Source organism: Trematosphaeria pertusa, assembly GCF_010094035.1.
Source record: "Trematosphaeria pertusa strain CBS 122368 unplaced genomic scaffold BU26scaffold_23, whole genome shotgun sequence".
In the NCBI taxonomy this organism is placed as follows: domain Eukaryota; kingdom Fungi; phylum Ascomycota; class Dothideomycetes; order Pleosporales; family Trematosphaeriaceae; genus Trematosphaeria; species Trematosphaeria pertusa.
In genome coordinates this window covers 307,451-326,244 of record NW_022987234.1, presented here as the reverse complement: position 1 = coordinate 326,244, position 18,794 = coordinate 307,451, and the positions used below count along the sequence as shown (strand labels likewise).

At 51.5% G+C, this 18,794-nt stretch overlaps 7 protein-coding genes across 7 annotated transcripts; 4 read left to right on the top strand and 3 right to left on the bottom strand.

Moving 5' to 3' along the window:
* Window positions 1–428: 428 nt before the first annotated feature.
* BU26DRAFT_525043 (uncharacterized protein) lies at window positions 429–2,765 on the bottom strand. The gene has a single exon (XM_033830413.1). It carries the CDS (start codon window positions 2,634–2,636, stop codon window positions 681–683), a length of 1,956 nt encoding a protein of 651 aa, XP_033676532.1. The 5' UTR covers window positions 2,637–2,765; the 3' UTR covers window positions 429–680.
* A 626-nt stretch (window positions 2,766–3,391) lies between these two features.
* On the top strand, window positions 3,392–4,183 carry BU26DRAFT_511318 (uncharacterized protein; the record flags this gene model as incomplete). Its single annotated transcript, XM_033827296.1, has 3 exons — window positions 3,392–3,621; window positions 3,710–3,982; window positions 4,042–4,183. The coding sequence occupies 3 exons, from the start codon at window positions 3,392–3,394 to the stop codon at window positions 4,181–4,183; spliced, it is 645 nt and encodes a 214-aa protein (XP_033676531.1).
* A 555-nt stretch (window positions 4,184–4,738) lies between these two features.
* BU26DRAFT_495996 (delta 8-(E)-sphingolipid desaturase) lies at window positions 4,739–6,890 on the top strand. The gene is made up of 4 exons (XM_033826238.1): window positions 4,739–5,029; window positions 5,138–5,321; window positions 5,405–5,806; window positions 5,863–6,890. Exons 1-4 carry the CDS (start codon window positions 4,854–4,856, stop codon window positions 6,772–6,774), a joined length of 1,674 nt encoding a protein of 557 aa, XP_033676530.1. The 5' UTR covers window positions 4,739–4,853; the 3' UTR covers window positions 6,775–6,890.
* Window positions 6,891–6,910: 20 nt separating this feature from the next.
* BU26DRAFT_556034 (uncharacterized protein) lies at window positions 6,911–7,561 on the bottom strand (the record flags this gene model as incomplete). The annotated part of the gene is made up of 1 exon (XM_033832356.1): window positions 6,911–7,561. One exon carries the CDS (start codon window positions 7,559–7,561, stop codon window positions 6,911–6,913), a length of 651 nt encoding a protein of 216 aa, XP_033676529.1.
* Window positions 7,562–8,631: 1,070 nt separating this feature from the next.
* Window positions 8,632–10,185, bottom strand: BU26DRAFT_172519 (uncharacterized protein). The gene has a single exon (XM_033820289.1). The coding sequence runs from the start codon at window positions 10,134–10,136 to the stop codon at window positions 8,700–8,702; it is 1,437 nt and encodes a 478-aa protein (XP_033676528.1). The 5' UTR covers window positions 10,137–10,185; the 3' UTR covers window positions 8,632–8,699.
* A 1,020-nt stretch (window positions 10,186–11,205) lies between these two features.
* BU26DRAFT_585567 (uncharacterized protein) lies at window positions 11,206–14,151 on the top strand (the record flags this gene model as incomplete). Its single annotated transcript, XM_033834641.1, has 3 exons — window positions 11,206–11,610; window positions 11,662–12,233; window positions 12,286–14,151. 3 exons carry the CDS (start codon window positions 11,206–11,208, stop codon window positions 13,775–13,777), a joined length of 2,469 nt encoding a protein of 822 aa, XP_033676527.1. The 3' UTR covers window positions 13,778–14,151.
* Window positions 14,152–15,085: 934 nt separating this feature from the next.
* BU26DRAFT_440311 (Metallo-dependent phosphatase) lies at window positions 15,086–16,732 on the top strand (the record flags this gene model as incomplete). The annotated part of the gene is made up of 2 exons (XM_033824384.1): window positions 15,086–15,809; window positions 15,984–16,732. The coding sequence occupies 2 exons, from the start codon at window positions 15,086–15,088 to the stop codon at window positions 16,730–16,732; spliced, it is 1,473 nt and encodes a 490-aa protein (XP_033676526.1).
* Between the last annotated feature and the right edge of the window lie 2,062 nt (window positions 16,733–18,794).

Sequence of the window (18,794 nt, the reverse complement as noted above, 5' to 3'; positions counted from 1 at the left end):
TGCCAGCTTGGGTTGCACCGCCTGTCACCATATCGATAAGTGAGCGCTGCGGCGTGGTGAGCGTTGACAAACCTTAGGTCCTGCCTGCGAACTGAAGGACGACGAAACAAGCACGATGCGAAAGCTGTGATGCCACGGCTTTGCTGAACAAGCGCCGCAAGACATCACCGGTCACACTTGGCGTATGCGAGAACAATCAATCCAGCCCCAAAGGCACCGCCAGCGCGGTCTTTGGCGATGCAGACCTCATGTGCACCGACGAATCATTAAGCGCTGAGCCACCTTCTTCGCACTCCGGGGGAGAGCTGAGGAACCGCGTTAGTGGAACCCTCCTACGCAGCACCCAATGAGAACGCGAACCAACGATGCCATCACCATGCTGCAGCACAACATTCACAAGAGTAACGACGTACAAACTTCATGAATCAGCTGCACCCACAGCGCCATCACATCATCGCCCTACAAGAGCCCACGGTCTTCAACAACAAGACATACAACGATCCCGGCTCCGCCGACCCTGGAAGTGGACCACCCACCAACAAATGAAGCTGTTCATTCAAAACTAATTTTGCAACCACAATAGCTACAATCCCCTCTGATCAGAACTTTGTCGACTTTGGTGTCTCGCGCCATCTGCACATACTCCATCGATTCGCCTCGAAGACGAGAAGTTTTCGTCGTTAGTAATCATCGAGTGGCTCGCCCATCATCGAAACAAAGCGAATATGGGACACCCGCTTGTATCCACACATGCCACTCACAAAACCGAACTCGTGGTCATTTCGGCACTCTGGCAACGCCTTGATCTCGTCCCCAAATAGCTCTAGGTGTTCGCCGTCTCCTGCAAGCTCGTCTTGTTGCATTGCCGACTCGAACAGCATTGATCCAACTGATTCCACAGTGCCTCCTCTCTGCAGAAAAGTCCTCGACGTAGGGGGCCACTCGTTTGCATTCTGCAATGCATCGAGGACGTTGGTTGTGATTGGTAGTTTGTTGCCCCTCAGGCATGCAGCGAAGTGGTTGCATAAGTCGGCGAAACCCCCTCGCATGGACTTGTTTGTCTTCATATTTTCGCGTACGGGATGCGGAACATGACGAAGGATACTATCCTCATTCCACTTGACAAATCGGTCGCCCGACTGGAACTCGAGTTCATCGCGCAACAAATCGTGGTTAAACTCCGCCTGGCACAACAGCGCATAGCGCATTCGTGGACTCAGAAAGCCTTCAATACATTGCCCGCACGTACAACCGAAGGTAAGGCGCCGGAGTGCAATGCTCGAAAGGTTGGTCTGGCCGTTAAGAAGGCAGAGACAGGCGAGCATTTCCTCGGTAAAACCCTCGAACTGGTCTGATACTGGCACGATAGCGCTCAAGTAATTGGACCCACGTCTTGTCCTTTGGATCTCAAGTTGGGACTGAAGGGCCTCTAGCGAGGTCTCCTGCTCCCCATTTCGTGTACTGATGAGCTGTGTGTTTCGCTCCATGATCCACTTTACAGACTTCGGCTTAAGTTTGATTGCCGCAATGTGCAGCACTGTATTCCCGTCATCGTCTCTTGCTTCACAGCGTGGATCGTTGATGGGCAAGTGCTCAAACACCTGTTGAAGCTTCTCGACGCACTCATTGTCCTCCTTGGTCGCAATATCAATCAGCAACGATTCCATCGCAGGATCGCATGTTTGATTTGGGGGGATCGGAGCATCCCGGAATGCTTGCTTGACTCTTTCGAGGGCCTCGTTGTCTTCCATGGCCGCAATATCAGCCAGTAAGGATCCCATAGCAGGATAAAGCATTCGATTTGGGGGTACGGGTGGGTCGTAGTCCTCTGATGCGGAGAGACTGTGACAAGGATGGTCCACTGCGCTTGCAAGACCGAACCAACCGGATGACCCTATCCTCCTGAATCCCACAGAGCGCCAGAATGCTATTGCCACGCGCAACTCCTCGGCGAAAAACCACTTCCTCTCTTCACCTGTCAGGTTTTCCTTCAGCTTTTCGTAGTCGCGACGGATGGCGCCGGGTTTGGTCAATGCAACAAACGGCTTCGACTTTGACCGCATCTCTTCCAAAGCGGCCGCCACCATCTTTCGGCCTATGCCGCGGCGTCGATACGGCTTGTCGATGAGAATATTTTCGATCAGGAAGATGGGCCCGCTGTCAAGCTCATCCTTCCATATGCCGGACCCTTTCTTGATCGGGTGTTCCTTGAACTCGGGTCTCAGCCTTCCATATCTATCGAACAGCTCAAATGCAAGTGCCGACGTCCCCTCCGAAGGTTCTTCCATGTCGTGATAAAAATTGATACGATGGTTCTTAATGAGCAGGGCGTCGCATCGACCGATCGCATCCTCTGGGTCTGTGTGTTCGTCAAATTCTTCTTCGGAGTCGTCAGAACTTGAGTCTGAGTCTGCGTCGGAATGTGCCACCGCATCTTTGTGGGTTTGCTTGGGCTTCTGGACGAAGCCATGCACAATCTTGACCCAATCGAATTCATAGTGGTTCTTGAACTTGTTCTGGATTTGGAAATCGCCATCCTGAGGTTGTGGCACCGTTGGCTCATTAGCGTGACGTTTCGCCGGTGACTGATCCGTGTCGTTAGCGGGCGACTCCCGTCCCCGCTTAGGAGTCGGCATGCTGTGCACCTCGGAGCAATGTACGATCAATCGCTCTGTGGTTGAAGCCACATCGAGAAGGTGGAAGAAGGTGACGTGACGACTGTCGTAAGTGAAAACTAAAGGAAGGTGCTGTGCCGCACCCCTGCGCGTCCACTGCTGCTGCGGACGCTCACGTGCTGCGCTGTGTGCTCACACCCTTGTCTTGACAGGGCCACGATCCTTCTGATACTGTGACGAATTAAGCGCTGCGGCACAGGCTGCGCATACTCCCGACGCCTGAACCTAGGTCTAACTAGTTAGTGCTCCATGTCGAGGATCTCGGGCAACGTCCCCAGCGTCTTAAAGCATTCAGATTCGTCCTCTGCCCAACCCCATGTGAGAGTTTTAAAGCATGGTCTGATTTGTCCAATCCCCTGTTTACCAGCTCTCGATCCACAACTGCGCATCACGAAGCGCTGGAATATTCGCGGTGATGTGATTCGTCGAGAGCTTGCAATACTAAGCGCCGGGATCTTTGTGGCACGGTTGGCTGCACACGTCCTGACGGGTCACAATGCAAACATTTCGCAATCGAGGCTGCTGTGCCGTTTACTTCAACAAGCCACGGGACCAGGTCACCATGGTATTTGCCCTTTAGATCCTATCTGAGCTTTGGGGAGGTCTTCTGCCGGGAGCTGCAGCGGTCAGCAAACACCATGTTTCGTCTACGCCGTACGTCTGTTGCTGAATAGTCCGTGGACATATACGACACTGGGAAGTAATTTAGTGTTGAGATGACTTTGAGCGGACAAAAGGAATTCCCAACTCGATCTCGGCCTCAGGCAGAAGAAGCAGCAAAGGAATCCTTAACCAAGCGTTCATCTATCGTTAATAAGCTCACAGACGATCTCATCGCCGCAACCAAAACTAGGCTTGAGCAGGAACTCCAAGGCGATGGTTATCGGGATCTCATGGACGCATTTGATCCTGGCAAGCCAGTGGATCAGCTATGTGATCATCCCGAGTAGGCTCGTCTCGCCGGAACGGCACAGGGAGCAATGGAAGCTTCCCTACACCGCCAGCTAGACCAGGTCATCGCGAGTGATCTGCAGACCCCTGCGCAACGGGTATCTCGGATCGCACTTTATCGAGGGCAGGGAGTGGACCGAATTCAAACAATGTGTTCAGGACTACGTGCATACAGACGCCAGATCCGGCCATGCGAAAGGCTTTTTGGATGCATCGATGCAGTCTGCAATATTAGAGAAGAAGATCGAGGAACAGGAGGTGGAGGCGCAACGGAATGATGACGCAATTGAGAAGGGCGCAAAAGCCCTCTTTGATCTTGACAAAGAAAGGCAGGAGACCGTGACAAGAGCGGAATTGTTTGCTCCTGGTTGCGACTTTCCTATCTAGGTAGGCCGTATAGTCGACTGACCAATAGGCGGCAATTCCAGGCCGCGTGCGCTGGCACGATCATGCTGCAGAAGAAGGTCGTGAAGCGACGGAAACGCAAGAGTTCCGACGTAAAACCAGCGCCCATGTCTCCAGAATACCCAGGATGGAGGGAGTCGCATTGTAACTAGAGCGGGGATGATGTGAGTTGTATCAGGATTATGTACAGCCGTCGGGTTTTTGTAGAGCATCGTTTTCCGTTACGAAGATAGGGGTCCACGCCTAGATCTCACCCACGCACCCTTGTAGATCTCACACGCGTAGATCTTCGGAATAGAGGGGCGTGATAATAATGTTGGGGAATGCCGCTCATTGGTGGACGAAAGAAGAGCGACGCAGGAGTGGGAGAGGCGTCAAGGTTTCGAGGTTGGGCCACAGCGCTAAGCGGCGCTAGCCCCATTCGATGCACTACGACTGGAAATCGCCAAAGTCGCGAGGAGGTGAACGAGAACGCGTACCTGTGAACGAGTACGCGTACCTCCGGCAGAATCAGAGGGCGACACATCGCGCGCGGGTCATTCGACATGGCCCGCCGCCCAGCTACGCCTCCCTGCCATGGCGCCAAGTTCCCGAGGGCTGAGCGTTTGAAGTTCACACGGCCGCGACCTCGGGAAGTTGTACCAGCTACTAATAGCTTCGCATCGCCACCGCCGCGCACCACGGTCCACATGTCGCTGCGCTTGGACGTCTTTTCAGTTTTAGTGAAAGGGGCAACGGGCACCCGGTGCGTCATGGCGCTATATAGTACAAGACTGTCCTGCCAGCAGTCCAGGCCACTCCCAACTCACACCTCCGCCCTTCATGTCGCGACACCCTATCCCGGCCCGCGAGATCGAGCGCCTGGTCGCGGACGGCCAGCCAATCGTCATACACGAAGGATATGCCCTGGACCTGGGGGCATGGATCGACAGGCACCCTGGCGGCCGCCTTGCGATTCTGCACATGGTTGGCAGCGATGCGACTGATCAGATAAACATGTAAGTCGCGAGAGTAAGCGCGCGTAAATTCGGTCCCATCATGCCCTTCTTGGAAAAGTCAGCGACGGCGCGAGGCTACTCGGCGCGCCAAGACTGACTTCATGCCAGATACCACTCCCCCAAGGCGCTGTTGATGATGAAACAACACCGCCTGGGCCCGATTCACGAGCCGTGGACGAACCTCACACCCCCGATCCGCTCGCCAGAATTCCAACAGAAGCCCGCACATGAGAAGGGCGCGGACGTGCATACAAATGGCAGGCGGTCCAGACGGAGTGTTGACCTCGGCTCCGTGGGTGCTCTCCGATATCAGCGATATCAATACCGTGCTCTTCGGCGCGTGCGCTCCTAGATCTGGCTGACACTAGACCCAAGGCTGCCGCCGTTCTCAACAAGAAGTTGAGCACGACCGCGACATGCACGCGCAGGACATCGCCCACTGCCAGCGTAGACCCGGAGAAGCAGCCTCTCATACCCGCCTCGGATAGTGCGGCGGACAAGAAGAGCGCGCGGGAGCGATATGCGACGGCATTGGAGCACAAGGAGGTGGTTGCGGGCCTGCTCGGCAATCCCTCCGTCGACGCCGAGACGCAGCGCGCCATCATCATGGAATATCGAGCGCTGCACGAGCAGATCAAGGCCGAAGGCTTGTATAGCTGCCGCTACGTCGAGTACTTGAAGGAATCTGTCCGGTACACGCTGTTGTTCGCGACATTTCTGTACTTGCTGTACTCAAAGTGGTACCTCACGTCGGCCATAGTACTGGGCCTGTTCTGGGTACGTCTCCCCTCGCAGTCCTGTGCACCCTGGGCTCGCAGGCTAATCCCTCACAGCAACAAATTATGTTCACCGCCCATGACGCCGGCCACCGCGGGATAACTGGCAACTTCGTAGTCGATACCCTCATCGGCGCTTTCATCGCCGACTTCTGCTGCGGCCTCTCCATTGGCTGGTGGAAATCGTCGCACAACGTCCACCACCTCATCACCAACATGCCCGAGCATGACCCCGACATCCAGAACGTGCCCCTCTTCTCCACGTCGCCTACATACATGAAATCGATCTTGAGCTCCTTCTACAACTTCCAATTCGTGTGGGACGGCGTCGCAGACTTTCTCATTCCCTACCAACGCTACACGTACTACCCGGTCATGGCTCTCGCGCGCTTCAACCTTTATGCGCTATCCTGGGCTCACCTCATGTCCCCGCGCGCTGCACAATTGGGTGCCGCATGGTGGACACGCCCTGTTGAAATCGCCTTTATGGCGTGCTACTGGGCCCTCTTCGGTTACGGACTTGTATGGCTCACGCTCCCTAGCTGGCCCATTCGCATAGGCTTCGTTCTGATCTCCCACCTTGCGACTATGATCCTCCACGTTCAGATAACGCTCTCCCACTGGGGCATGCCGACGGCCGATCTCGGGCCCAACGAGTCGTTTCCCCAGCGCCAGCTCCGCACTACCATGGACGTGGACTGTCCCGCTTGGCTGGACTTTGTGCACGGCGGATTGCAATTTCAGGCTGTGCATCACTTGTTCCCGCGGGTGCCGCGGCATAACTTGCGCAGAGGGCAGGTCTTGGTGAGGCAGTTCTGTGAGAGGACACAGATCAAGTATCAGTGCTATGGGTTCGTGAAGGGCAACGAGATCGTGCTAGGCCGATTAGAAGAAGTGGCCAAGATGGTCACGACGCTGGTGGACTGCCAGCGGTATATGGCCGAGACGGGTGAGAGCGGACTGCATTGAGTACCATGAGCGGCAGCATACAGCATCCTTAGAATAGATAGAGATCGGGGCTAGACTTGAGATCCGGGCCTGCATTGGTCGATTTCCTTACACAAAATTTCAGCTTTTTGCTTTCCCTCGACTTTATTCTTTTTTCTCAGCTCTCGGCACTATCGCCATCCATGGATCCTTCCGCAGCACGTGGCTTCATCGCTTGGATGCGGGTGGCCCGTCTTGGCACAGTGCGAGACACACCGTCAGATTCCAACACTCCACGAACCAGTCTTCGATACTTACTAATGTGTTCCCGCAGCATTTCCGTACTTACACCCCGTCCCGCGCCCGAATGTGCAAAGGGGATTGGAGAAGTGGGAACGAAATGGGAAGCACGGCTGACTGAGGATGCGAATTGCCTCGTTTGGCTTGCAGGAGGTGGTCTATGGATTGTACTCGGTGCCTGCGTCGCCGAGTCGCGTGCTTTCGTGGTGGGTTTGTGTGCGCGCTGGTGGGCACTGGTGGCACTGGTGGCACTGGCAATTCCATGGCAGAAGTTGCGGATAGTTGGCCATGGCGATGCTCCGGTAGACGATGCTACTGTATCGTCATTGCTTTTCGCTCTCAGCTGAGGATGCGACGACTCTGTTGCAGTGGGAGTTGCGGCGCAGCTACAGAACCCTGTCGCGTCGTGTGCGTCGTGTCGATTCGAAGGCGACGCGCCGTCGCACAGTGCGGCATCAGTATTACAGCAGGTAACGAGTATGAGAAGCACGCGACGGGCTACAGGAGCGTACGAGAGGTCATCGCACATTGTGGGGCTGTGTTCAGGCCGGTAATCGGAGAGAACAGGTGGAAGCCGCTTAGGGCGCGAGGGACCCATTGATTATTTATCCCAACACGAAATGTATGTATCCTTCCCCTTGTCGTTTCTTGAGGATGACCTGCGCCTTTTCTAGCACTTTGGTCTCCTTGGTAATCCTGTCCCGAAACTTGGTCAAGGCTCCAAAGAGAATATACGCGATCTCGTCGCTCTGGTCCGATGCTTTCCCCCCCTTCGACGTCCATACATTTCGCAACGTGACCGATTTTTGAGTATAGAGCGCGTCCAGGGTCAAGAGTTACGATGGCATAATCTTCTCTGGAGCTTGTATCATCGACTTTAGAGTAACCGCGTTGCTACAGACCTACAAGACTTTGTTCCCCAACTCGTCGTTGCTGTGTTTGCGACGCTGATCTAGATGACAAAGGTTTCAAGAAATCAAGGACCGGCTGGGAGACTACCTCGCTGTACCTCTCGGGTATCTCCATTGTGCTAATGCATTGCGGCGTGCAGACTCTCCAGTCCGCTATCATGTCGTAGTCCACTACGAAAGAGTCGGTTGAGGTACATCTTGATTTCGGAACTCAACGACCTTTACGGCTATCCACCAGTACATCTTCGAAGTCGAGTAGCGCATTTTCTAAATGCCACATGTCCTCGCTCTTTGTGTCTCGCTCGGGACTTTTGAGACCGAAAAGGGCCCGACTAAAGACTCAGTCGAAATGGATATCCCAGATGCGCCATTCTGATCCGAGAACCGACGTCTTTGGGTGCCATGCCTCGAAATTTGGGATAGAGCTGTTTATCCGTACGCGACCCATCGGAGAACATCGATGGGCGGCTCTTGGTGAGGTTCGAGGCTTGATTCTTTGCGAGTTGTTGGACACTTTGCCGAAGCCCGGAGAAGCCGTGAATGATATCTTGATCTGTCACTTGCTGCGTACCTGCACTGCTGATCATGAGATCAAGAAATTCGGCCTTCTTTTTCTCTAGGAGAGAAATATCTTGCCAAGCATCCAATGGCTGCTGTACCCTTGCTGGCATTTTCTGTTGCTTCGGCAATATCAAGGCGACGCTTCAGGTCGGACTTCTCTATCTCCAATGCCTGGTTCGCAGCAGCCATACAGGGTTACCAATCCCAGGTGAGACCCCGGTTCCTCAAATGCACAACCACACCTTCTCTATCACACTCCGCAACGATCTTGTTGCACTGTTGCTTGTAGACATTATCCGCCTCCTGTTGAAGGTTGATCCACACGTGTTGGAGATCAGGCAGCTGCGATCTGCGTACCGCACGAAAGTGACGGAACAAGGCATCAAGAGCTTTATCATAAGGACCCATTCCATTGGACATCAACGCTAGATGCGTGACTGAAGTGGGTATCAAGTCGCGTACGAACGGGTCCAGTGAGCCGTTGAAGAGGCGCTGCAACGAGGTAGCAATGTTCCCCGTGACACCCGCGGCATTGAAGTTGCACATGACAAGTTCCTGAGGAAACTCGAACTTCTGTAGCTTCTGGAAACCACGTGTCGATGCCTTTCCGGGAAGGATAGAGCCGCGCAATTTACAGATTGCTACCTCAAGTTCGATAAGATGACTCCCGGCTTCGCGCGCTACTGTATTGATAAACTTGCAGATATCCCAGTCTGGAGGACGATCGACATGCTTTGTGCTATGCGAGTATGACAACGTCTTCAGGCGTGGTGTATGCTTGAGGAAGTCGGTTATGCCTACGTCGTCGATACAACAGCAACTGAGATGAGCTGCCTCAAGTCTGTCTGCGACATAAGGCGAACCTCCAAACGCGAGACTTCTAGGGTTTTCCCCGGTTGCGAAGAAGCCAGGACCGCTAAACGACGTCAAATGCGGTAGAGCGAGGAAGGGGTGCGCCCAACTCAAGCCAACATTTTCAGTCCCAGTTCTCGATAATGATCCACGGAAATTTGTGACTGGCCGAAGAGCGGAAGAGGAAGACAGAAAGCTGGGTTGCTTAGCCTCCTTGATAAGGACATGGAGCAGCCGAGTCGTCGCGGCATTCGGCTTCCATGAATTTGGTATGGTGAGGTTCTCGGCGTCACCGAGCAGCGTTAGGAGAAAGGCACTGCCGTGCTGCGAATAGCGCATCTCCCTGACGTCCTCCGCGAACGTAGAATAGTACTTCCTCCAGTCTAGCCGGGCTCGCCGGAGATAGGTAGAGTTGGCAAATAGTTGGACAATGACTCCTCCATCCTCAATGCTTGGGACCGACTTTGGTGGTTCACGGACACGTAGATGCGGAAGGAACTTGCTGTCCTCTACAAGGTTTGCGGTTCGAATATACCGCGCAACGATGGGGTCAGCGGCGATGAGGCTGATGAGGTCGGAAGCGGCCACCAGGCTGTCGCGCGCGTGAGCGTAGTAGCCAAAATGTCGGAAGCGGGAGCGCAGCTCGTTGTGGCGCTTGATGAATGGTGTGCATAGCGCATAGATTCTCTTGCAGGTCGTTGCCAAGTTCTCGAAGCTCCATGATAGAGAGTATTCAACGATGACGTCAAGAAGCTCGTTTGGGAGAGCCATGAGAGCCATAGTGAACTAGTTTGTCTCTTGTCGAGGTTGTTGATCGCGTTGTTCAGCGAGTACCTGATAGCAATCAAGGATGATGTGTCGGCTGACCACGCCAAGAACTCGCCTCAGCTGACGTCATTTTCAGCTGTTCCTATGACTGTGCACGTGACTTATCACTACAGTGCAACCTGGCATTCACATTCCTCCCGGAGCGAGATCGGAATACGCCTGTCACGGCACAGCCAGCCAAGCGTCCGTCCAACGCCAACACGCGCCACCTGGTATTTTTGGCTTGTTCATTATAAACTGACCGAACACTGCCTTCACAACTGTGCCTCTTATCTGGCTCCGATGCTGTTTCAATCTAACACTCTTTACATTTTAGCCCTGCCTTTACAACTGTGCCTCCTATCTGGCTTTGATGTTGTTTCAATCTAACACTCTTTACATCTTAACGCCGCCTTCAAATGGTTTCGAGCATTCCTCCCTTCACACCTTACGTTGCTTGATTAAAGACCTCAGAATATTACCTAGATAGCTGCAGCCAGCGTGGCCTTCTGGTGAGTGTCGGTAAACCCCGTTCTCCATTTTACTAGGATGTCACATTTTCTTCATGGGCACGCCTACATTTAGCAGACACCACAATGCAGAAGACTCTGAATTGTTATAGCTAACATATTAATTTAATCCGTCTTACTCATTTAGAAAAGGAAAGGAGTAAGGATTGCGTAGGTCGTGGCCAGCAACCATGAAACTTGACCGTGGTGACATTGAGTGTCAGCACATTGAAACACTTGATGATGTTTCGTGTCACACAGGTCAGGTCCAAAAAAGCGACGTGTGCAGTCTCTCGAGCATCCTCCGGCAACTTGCTGCGCCTTATGAGCGGACACGGTGGTTAATCCTAATCAACGCTCTGATGGAATTGGGAAATAGGAAGAGCTTCCCTGGTTAACCATTGTTGGGGTGGGGGGTTGCATATATATCTCTGCATGTCCCGCTTCTTGATTAATCAAAAACCGAATCCAGTCTTTTCTCTCTTCTCTAGCCGTAAACGCTTTTTGCTATTCGGTGAGCAGAGCAGCCTAGCATGCATTCCGTACTTTTTCTTTCCCTTTTGCTTACCGCAAAAGCGGCTGTATTACCGGCAATATCTCCACTCGTACTCCCCCCTGCTTGCGAAGAAGCGTATGAGGACATTGACCTGGTCGAGCTCAACGATGGACCTACTACTTCTGGAGACGCGGGCATCGGAGCAGAGTTTGAAACTCCCCGAATCCAGTTTTCAAACGATCAATGCAGCCTCGAAGATACCTTTTTAGCAAAACGCAAGACGGTTCAGGGCCGTTTTGGGGCGAACTTTGTGCTTTCAGTAGACACTTCTGTCGAACAAGGCAAGGGAAAACTCAGCGCGGAGTATGTCTTGGATGGCAGGAACATTAGAGTCGGCGATGGGAGCGCTGCAACCGCTGGCAGAGCAGCTCATGACGACTTGGTAAGTACTTCGCTAAATGGGCTCCAACCTTGACGCAATTAACGTTTGCAGGCGAGTTGGACACCTTGGAGTGAAAACCCGCCAAATCAGGTTACCATTGAGAACTACCAGCAATGTTCCGGTCCTTGGACCGTCAGGGGCCTAAATGAAAACACGAACAAAGACCAGATTCAGTGGGCTCCTCAAATCACTGCATCGATGCCTCTAGAAGCGCTATACTCCTTGATGAAAGAGAATGTACAAGGCGTAAAGGACAGCAGGAACATCCTTAATGGCGACACTGGTATCACTAGAGGCCAAAACATCCAGCTAGTCACCAAAGTTTATTTCACCAACCACCTCTCGCTAAGAGTCGATGTCGAGAAGATCAATGACGCAGTGCTTGGATTCTGTACTCTGGTCTTATCTTACGCAAAGGCTGCGAACAAGCCGGTAGATCCGAACGATCCAAACACTCAGGAGATGAGTCCTAAGTCGTGGATTCCGTTCATGCCACGAACGGAATTCGTCACGATTTACAGCGCAGTCAAGTCATTTTTTCCTGCTGACAACGAGCTCTTCGATATCTTCAACACACTCGCATGCTACAAAACAGTCTTCAAGAAAGGTAAATTTCAAGCGAGGTACGTAGGCAGCGTGGCTTTACAGCTCACTTGCCCAGCTAACAGCATATAGTATCGATAGCGACTACTGCACTGGGGCGGTCGAGAACCCTGTACCTGGTGACAGATTTGGAGGTCTGCAATACAACTATATCGGCAATTTTCCCAAACCGGGCATTCCTACCACCCTGAGTATCAAGGAATGGATTGAGGATATCGACAAAGGCAGTCCAAGCCCAGATTTGTTGACGACATTCGACAAACAGTACGATGAATCCATCGGTGGCCTTGGAACTCAGGTCGAGAAGATGTTCAGGCTGGACCGCACAGCGCCTTTATTTGAATTTCGAGACCTCGCTCCTCTGACTACCGCGGACTTCGAACAGTTCATGGGCGACGTAGACTCGTCTATTCAGACACTGCACCAAAACTTCGCCGCTCGGCCCATGAAGAAAGTGAAACGCGACGCCAGCGCTTGCCCGTTCAGTACCGCTGCCGGTTCAACTACGACGCCCCCTGCTAGTCCAACTACAACGCCCCCTGCACAGCCAAGTTGTGACGTCCAAGATATGGATCCTGGTCTCGGAATAACGTCTGAAGGCTGCATCTGTCAAGGGTCAAGCACGTGGCAAGCGCTCTCGACATCATCCGGGGCGACTTACGGCGCTCAATGTGCCTACACCGCACCTCCATCCAACAGTGCGCAAGCGACCATCACCCAGGCGCCTATGAAGCCCCAAACGAATTCTCAAGCCTGCATGGTCTGCACGCCTCAGCCCAACTTCGAAGATGACTGCACGTCGATGCCGAGCTGCACTCCACAAACAGCCTACGCCACGGCAACCGTAAACTCATCTCCCGTGCACTACGGCACACTTTCACAAGACGCGTTATTCACCGGGATAAGCACCGCGCTTAAATCAGCCTGCAGCAGCATTACCACCGGTACGACGACCGTTTCCGGAACGGCTACACCGACAGTTGCCTGCAACAAAGACAGCGATTACACGATCAACAACAAAGTGCCCTACGAAAATGACGGTGTCCTCGCGAACGATGGCACACTGAGTATAAACATCGGCTCCTACGCCGCCAGAGCCGACCAGTTGAACGCGCTCCTCGCCGTCGCGGCAAGCATGGTGACTAAATCCGCCAACTCGAGCGAGAAGAGCTGTCACACCATGCATTACGAAGAGCCGATCGTAAAGCCACGCGGGATATCCGGACGCTCGCTCTTTTTAGGGCTTCCCTCTCTCTTCGCACGAGACCATCCCGTCCCAACGTTTAGCTCGATGCGGGTATGCAACGGCCCCGCCGTAGTCGTAGCCAGTTACTGGGCGCCCGGATATCGGGATCGCATTGGCAGTGGCAATAAAGCCCCGAGTCCCGATGCCCAGTTGACTGCCACTTTGAAGTTCACTAAGGGCGCCGACGGGGATTTCTTCTGTGAGGTTGTGGCGGGGTTGGCGGGGGCTATCTTGGTCGAGGCTGCACCGGAGTTAGCTGAGCTCGATATCCTTGGGGCTGAGCAGATCCAGGCTGCTTGTGAAGAATTAAATCAGTGAGGGAGACAATATGAATTCGAGTATGAAGAGCTGGCGGCTTTTTGGCGGATGGCAATGAATCTACTCAGCGCGTGGGCAATAAGAGATACATCATCGTGGGCGATGCATTTGTTCCAGAGTACGAGATAGGACACAGAAAGCACCGGATCGACGGTCGCGGAGGAGTGGTGCACGAGATCCAGATTTGAAGAGAATTTGTCGTTTGCTACAAGCGGAATATACCTAATACGAAGTAGTGCACGACTTGGAATCAAGCTCATGGATCAGCGATGCGATCTTGATTATGAGGGGGTCGCAGAGCCAGTAGACACCGTTTGCTGCGGTTCGGATATTGTCGCGGTCCTCGTGTAAGCATGGACCCCGACACTGTAACATCACGGATAGCTTACTTATACTACCGAATGCCCTCCCACCACTCCTGCAATCTTAATGCCATGAAGAGGTATGTCGAGATCCTCAGGGTTCGAACGTCCAATGGCCTCCTACAGCGTCAGCATGATAGTGAGGTCGAGAACGCAAGTTCGCGCACAGTGTCGTTACGGTCGTTTGTAAACAGTTTCCGTCGCATAGCTAAGCGCTTAAAGGCTATCTTATATTCTGCTTATTATACTACCTTCTTCTAATTCTATAGTATAGTATTACTAGATATAGTTACTACTTTATATAACCTAGTTAACTAAGCTTTAATTAAGTTTATAATAGTAGACTTGTGTATTATTAAAGTCTAGCGCGTTCTGTAATCCGCGCATCACGCGCACGAACACGGTCTGCCGGTATTAGTGGAATAATTTACCGGCGGTCCTGTAATTCCGCGCAACGCCTGCGGGGTTCATGTACCTACGCTCTCCTTTCCCCCTCTACTTCATCAATCCTCTGCGCCGCAGCCAGCGAGGTCGCCTCCTTTCGCGTCTCGTGCCTACTCCGTTCATAGAGCAACCCGCAAGCGATAGTATTAGGTGCGCATCGGCCGATTATCCCATCTGTTGCTACGAGTGTACTAACATGTCATTGCGCGAGTTGTGTCTTCCTTTTCCTGGCTGACTAGGTTTACCAGCCGCTCGAGTGTGTTCCCTAGAACCGCCGTGGCTCCACATGGCCTCCTATGGCGCAAAATGGCCTTTTGCGATTGCATCGGCAGTACTAGCTATACTGCTTCGTACTCTTTTGCGGTTCTTCTTTCCCTCCAAAGTGGCGACATCCTTTAATTCTCATACCACGGTCGTTGTTGCTCATCCAGTTGTCACGGACCTCACCGTGTGCGTCTTTTCTCCGACAGTTCCTCCTTCCACTTGTACACTGGACCCGCATATGTGGCACCGCATTGAGAAAGAGCTCCATCTATATACAACTCGGAAGAGCGCATGGTTGTATGTAGCGCTAGCCAATGAGAAAGAGCTTGGAACTGAGGACCTGGTGGTTACGGATATCACAGTCGGCGAGCCGCCGCCGAATTCAGGCTCGGATCATTTCTGGGAGAGTCGACCTGGCGGAATCTGGGTGCTGAGAAGCAAGTTCTCCGGCAAGATTGGCCAGGCTGTGACAGAGGTGGACGTTCTCTTTGGTGTGGACGCCGTTGACCCACGACCACAATGGACGCTTATGCCATTACCGCTCCAGCTTCACGCTCAGCCAAAGGTACCAGTTGCAAAGCTAAGCGTGCTCCGCGGCAGGGCCAAGCCGAGACCAGATGCTCGGGAGGCTTTGAGAGTCAACAAGGATGGCAAATTCAAGATTCTCCAGATCTCTGACACACACATGGGCACTGGCGTCGGGCTTTGCAAAGATGCTATAGATGCCCATGGAAAGTATCTGCCAGAGAGCGAGGCTGACCCACTTACGGTAAACTTCATTGGAAAGGTCTTGGATGTCGAGAAACCAGACCTTGTGGTTTTTACTGGAGATCAGTTGCACCACGATATCCCCGACAGTCAATCCGCCCTCTTCAAGGTGGTTGCGCCCATCATCGAGCGTTCAATTCCATTCGCGGCCGTCTTTGGCAATCATGATAGTGAGGGTACCCATGCATTGTCACGTGAGTACTTCTTTCATATGGTACCCGGTACACGGTGCTAGCAGTCGATGATACACTCAGAGTGGCCGCACGCTCGCAAATGGTCTAGACTGCTTTGCTCTGCAAGGTAGTTATGCAGCTTTTTAGCTGGGTCTTGGCAATGGCAGCTGTGCATTCTTGCTGACTGGATTACAGGCACGGCACAGATGTCAATACTTCAGAATCTGCCCTTCAGCCTCTGCGAGTCAGGCCCGGAGCAAGTCGACGGCATAGGCAACTTCTTCCTTCAAGTCCTGGCTCCAGTCCCGTCACAGCGCCCGTTATCGACTTTATATTTCCTGGATTCGCACGGTCAAATACGAAGCTTGATACACAAACCCGATTACGAACCTATCAAGCAAAGCCAAGTTGATTGGTTCGTGAACGCCTCCCAAGCGCAACGAAGCGACAATAACGACAGCCGCTTTTATCTTTCTTTGGCATTCCTACACATCCCTCTCCCTGAGTTCGGAGACTGCACGCTTAGTATACGCAACGGCCACCGGAGGGAGCCGACCGAGTGCCCTAGCTTTAATTCCCACTTCTACGACGCTTTGGCCAAGGGAGGCATATCAGCATTAGGCTGCGGTCACGATCACGTGAATGACTTTTGTGCTCTGCTGCCACAACCAACGCAGCAGGATGGCAACAAAACCTGTCAACCTGGCCCTTGGCTGTGCTACGGAGGTGGCACTGGGTTCGGGGGGTATTGTTCGTTTGGCGGAAAGCGATTTTACCGACGAACGCGGGTTTGGGAACTCGACACAAATATTGGGAGCTTGAAGACTTGGAAGCGGGTCGAATATGACGAGGATAGAGTTGATGAGCTGTTGCTTGCGGAAAGTGGAGCGGTGATTGATAGCCCTGGTGAAGAAGATGAAGGCAGACGCTGTGTGATCAGTTAAAGGCACCCAGGCACTATAGGAATTTCATATCTGTGTGAAAGAGCCGTTGGTTTGAACGAATGCAGTCGCTTTGTAAGAGAACACATCTAACTAACCCTCAAGTTCATCCTTCCCTATCAACTCTTCTACTTCTCCCCGTAATACGTTGGCATCTTCCTCCTAACCCCAATCTCGAAGCCGACCTTCTAGAACATTCTTGAATTCAAGGACCCAAGAATGTTGTGATCCCCACTGGTCCACAATTATTCGTATCGCCTTTCGTCTGCTCTGCTTCTAGAGTCTTACCTCGATTACATTGACTGAGAGAAACGACTTTCATACATTCTATCCTCTCCACAATTCTCTTAGCATATACCTCACAGTTGTCCAGCAGCGAAAGGACTTTCTGGTCCATCTGCTCCGCTTCGTTATGGCGTCTCTGTCTGTTCAAATTATGCGCCAGGTTCAGCATCACTCGTGGGGTCGGGCTTTTGGGACGCCAGCTCCCTCGAGGCGAGCAAGGAGATCTCGAAGACGCTGTTCTTCTTCTTTGGGGTCAAACCTGTACACGCGCTTAGTGTAATCGAGACGAACAGACAGAGCGAGTCGACTGAGCGTTTCGAGTTCGCGCCTAAAAATATCGGTAGTGCATTCCTAGATTTGTTCCATGGCCTGGCTAAGAGACCCCGAGTTAAGTTCCCCAAGAAGCCGACATATTTGACCCTAAGAAGAGTCCTGCTTGGTGACTTTTGCGGACATTCCCTTAATAAACAAACAGAGAGAACGAGTTACTTCAGGCTGCCCCACTTGTATGAGGTGAATGAATACTTCGAGAAAGCAGGCTTGGGTTCGAGGATGCTCAGCTCGAAGGATTTGTTTAACAAGAGTATAGGCTTTGTTAAGCGCGCGGCAATACTTAAAATACAATTTTCTTTCTTTAAATATACTAAATCTTTAACGTAGATTCGTAGTATCTTATATAACGTACTTTATCAGCGAACGCCCCATATCACCGAACGCCCCAAAAATGCCAAGCCCTCACCAAATGCCACCATCTCTATCATGAAGCCCTCCACAAACGCCCAATCGACTTCAGACGAATCCTGGATACAGCTTGCGCTCCAGGCTATTCAACAGAACCCAGAGCTAAGCTTGCGGCGCGCTGCAGCTCTCTATAACGTAGGGTGGGAGAAAGTCCGCCGTCGACGCCACAGAGTCGCTCCACGACGCAAAAAGACACCTAATTTAACAAAGCTTACTGCGAACAAAGAGCAGGCGATAGTCGAGCATATACTTAACCTAGACACGCGAGGATTTACCTTCTAGCTTGCTACTATTTAAGATATAGCTAACAAGCTGCTTACTAAGTAAGATAGAAACGCTGTTAGTTAAATCTAGCTAAACTACTTTATTACGCGCTATTCTAAGCTTAAAATATAGCTTAATTACTAGTATAACTATTAGAGAGTAAAGTAAGAAGATTCTATAATTATTTAGACGTAGTTTAATCTAGTAGGTAATATAAAGGTAAAGTATAGTATTACTAATAAAGATATATATAATTTTAATAAATCTAGCTTTATAATAGAAATAATATTACCTTAGGTAGTAGTTACTAGCTCTAAGAGATAATTATATTTATAAGTAGATTTTAGTAATTATAATAGTAAGAATAGTAGATAATATATAAGTTCTACTATTTCTTATTATTATTATAATAGTTTAGCTTAGTATTTACTAGAGTTATATAACTTTATCTAGTGTCTTAGTACTTAGCTCTCTATATATAGAGAATTCTTAGAGTATTCTTCTACTTCTTATCTTTAGATAGCTAAATTTAACTTAACCTACTCTACTTATTACTCTTATTCTTATAGCTTATAGAGACTATATTACTTATAATTAACTTATCTAGCTAGGTATTCTAGAGCGTATATATAGTAGTAGAGACTATAAAGCTAGCCTTTATATTATCTAAAGGTTATTATCTCTTTAGCTAAAGATAGTAGTATAATATTAAGCTAAACTAAGTAGCCTTATAAGAAGCGTTTACTAATAGCTATACTAAGAATTAGAGCTATAA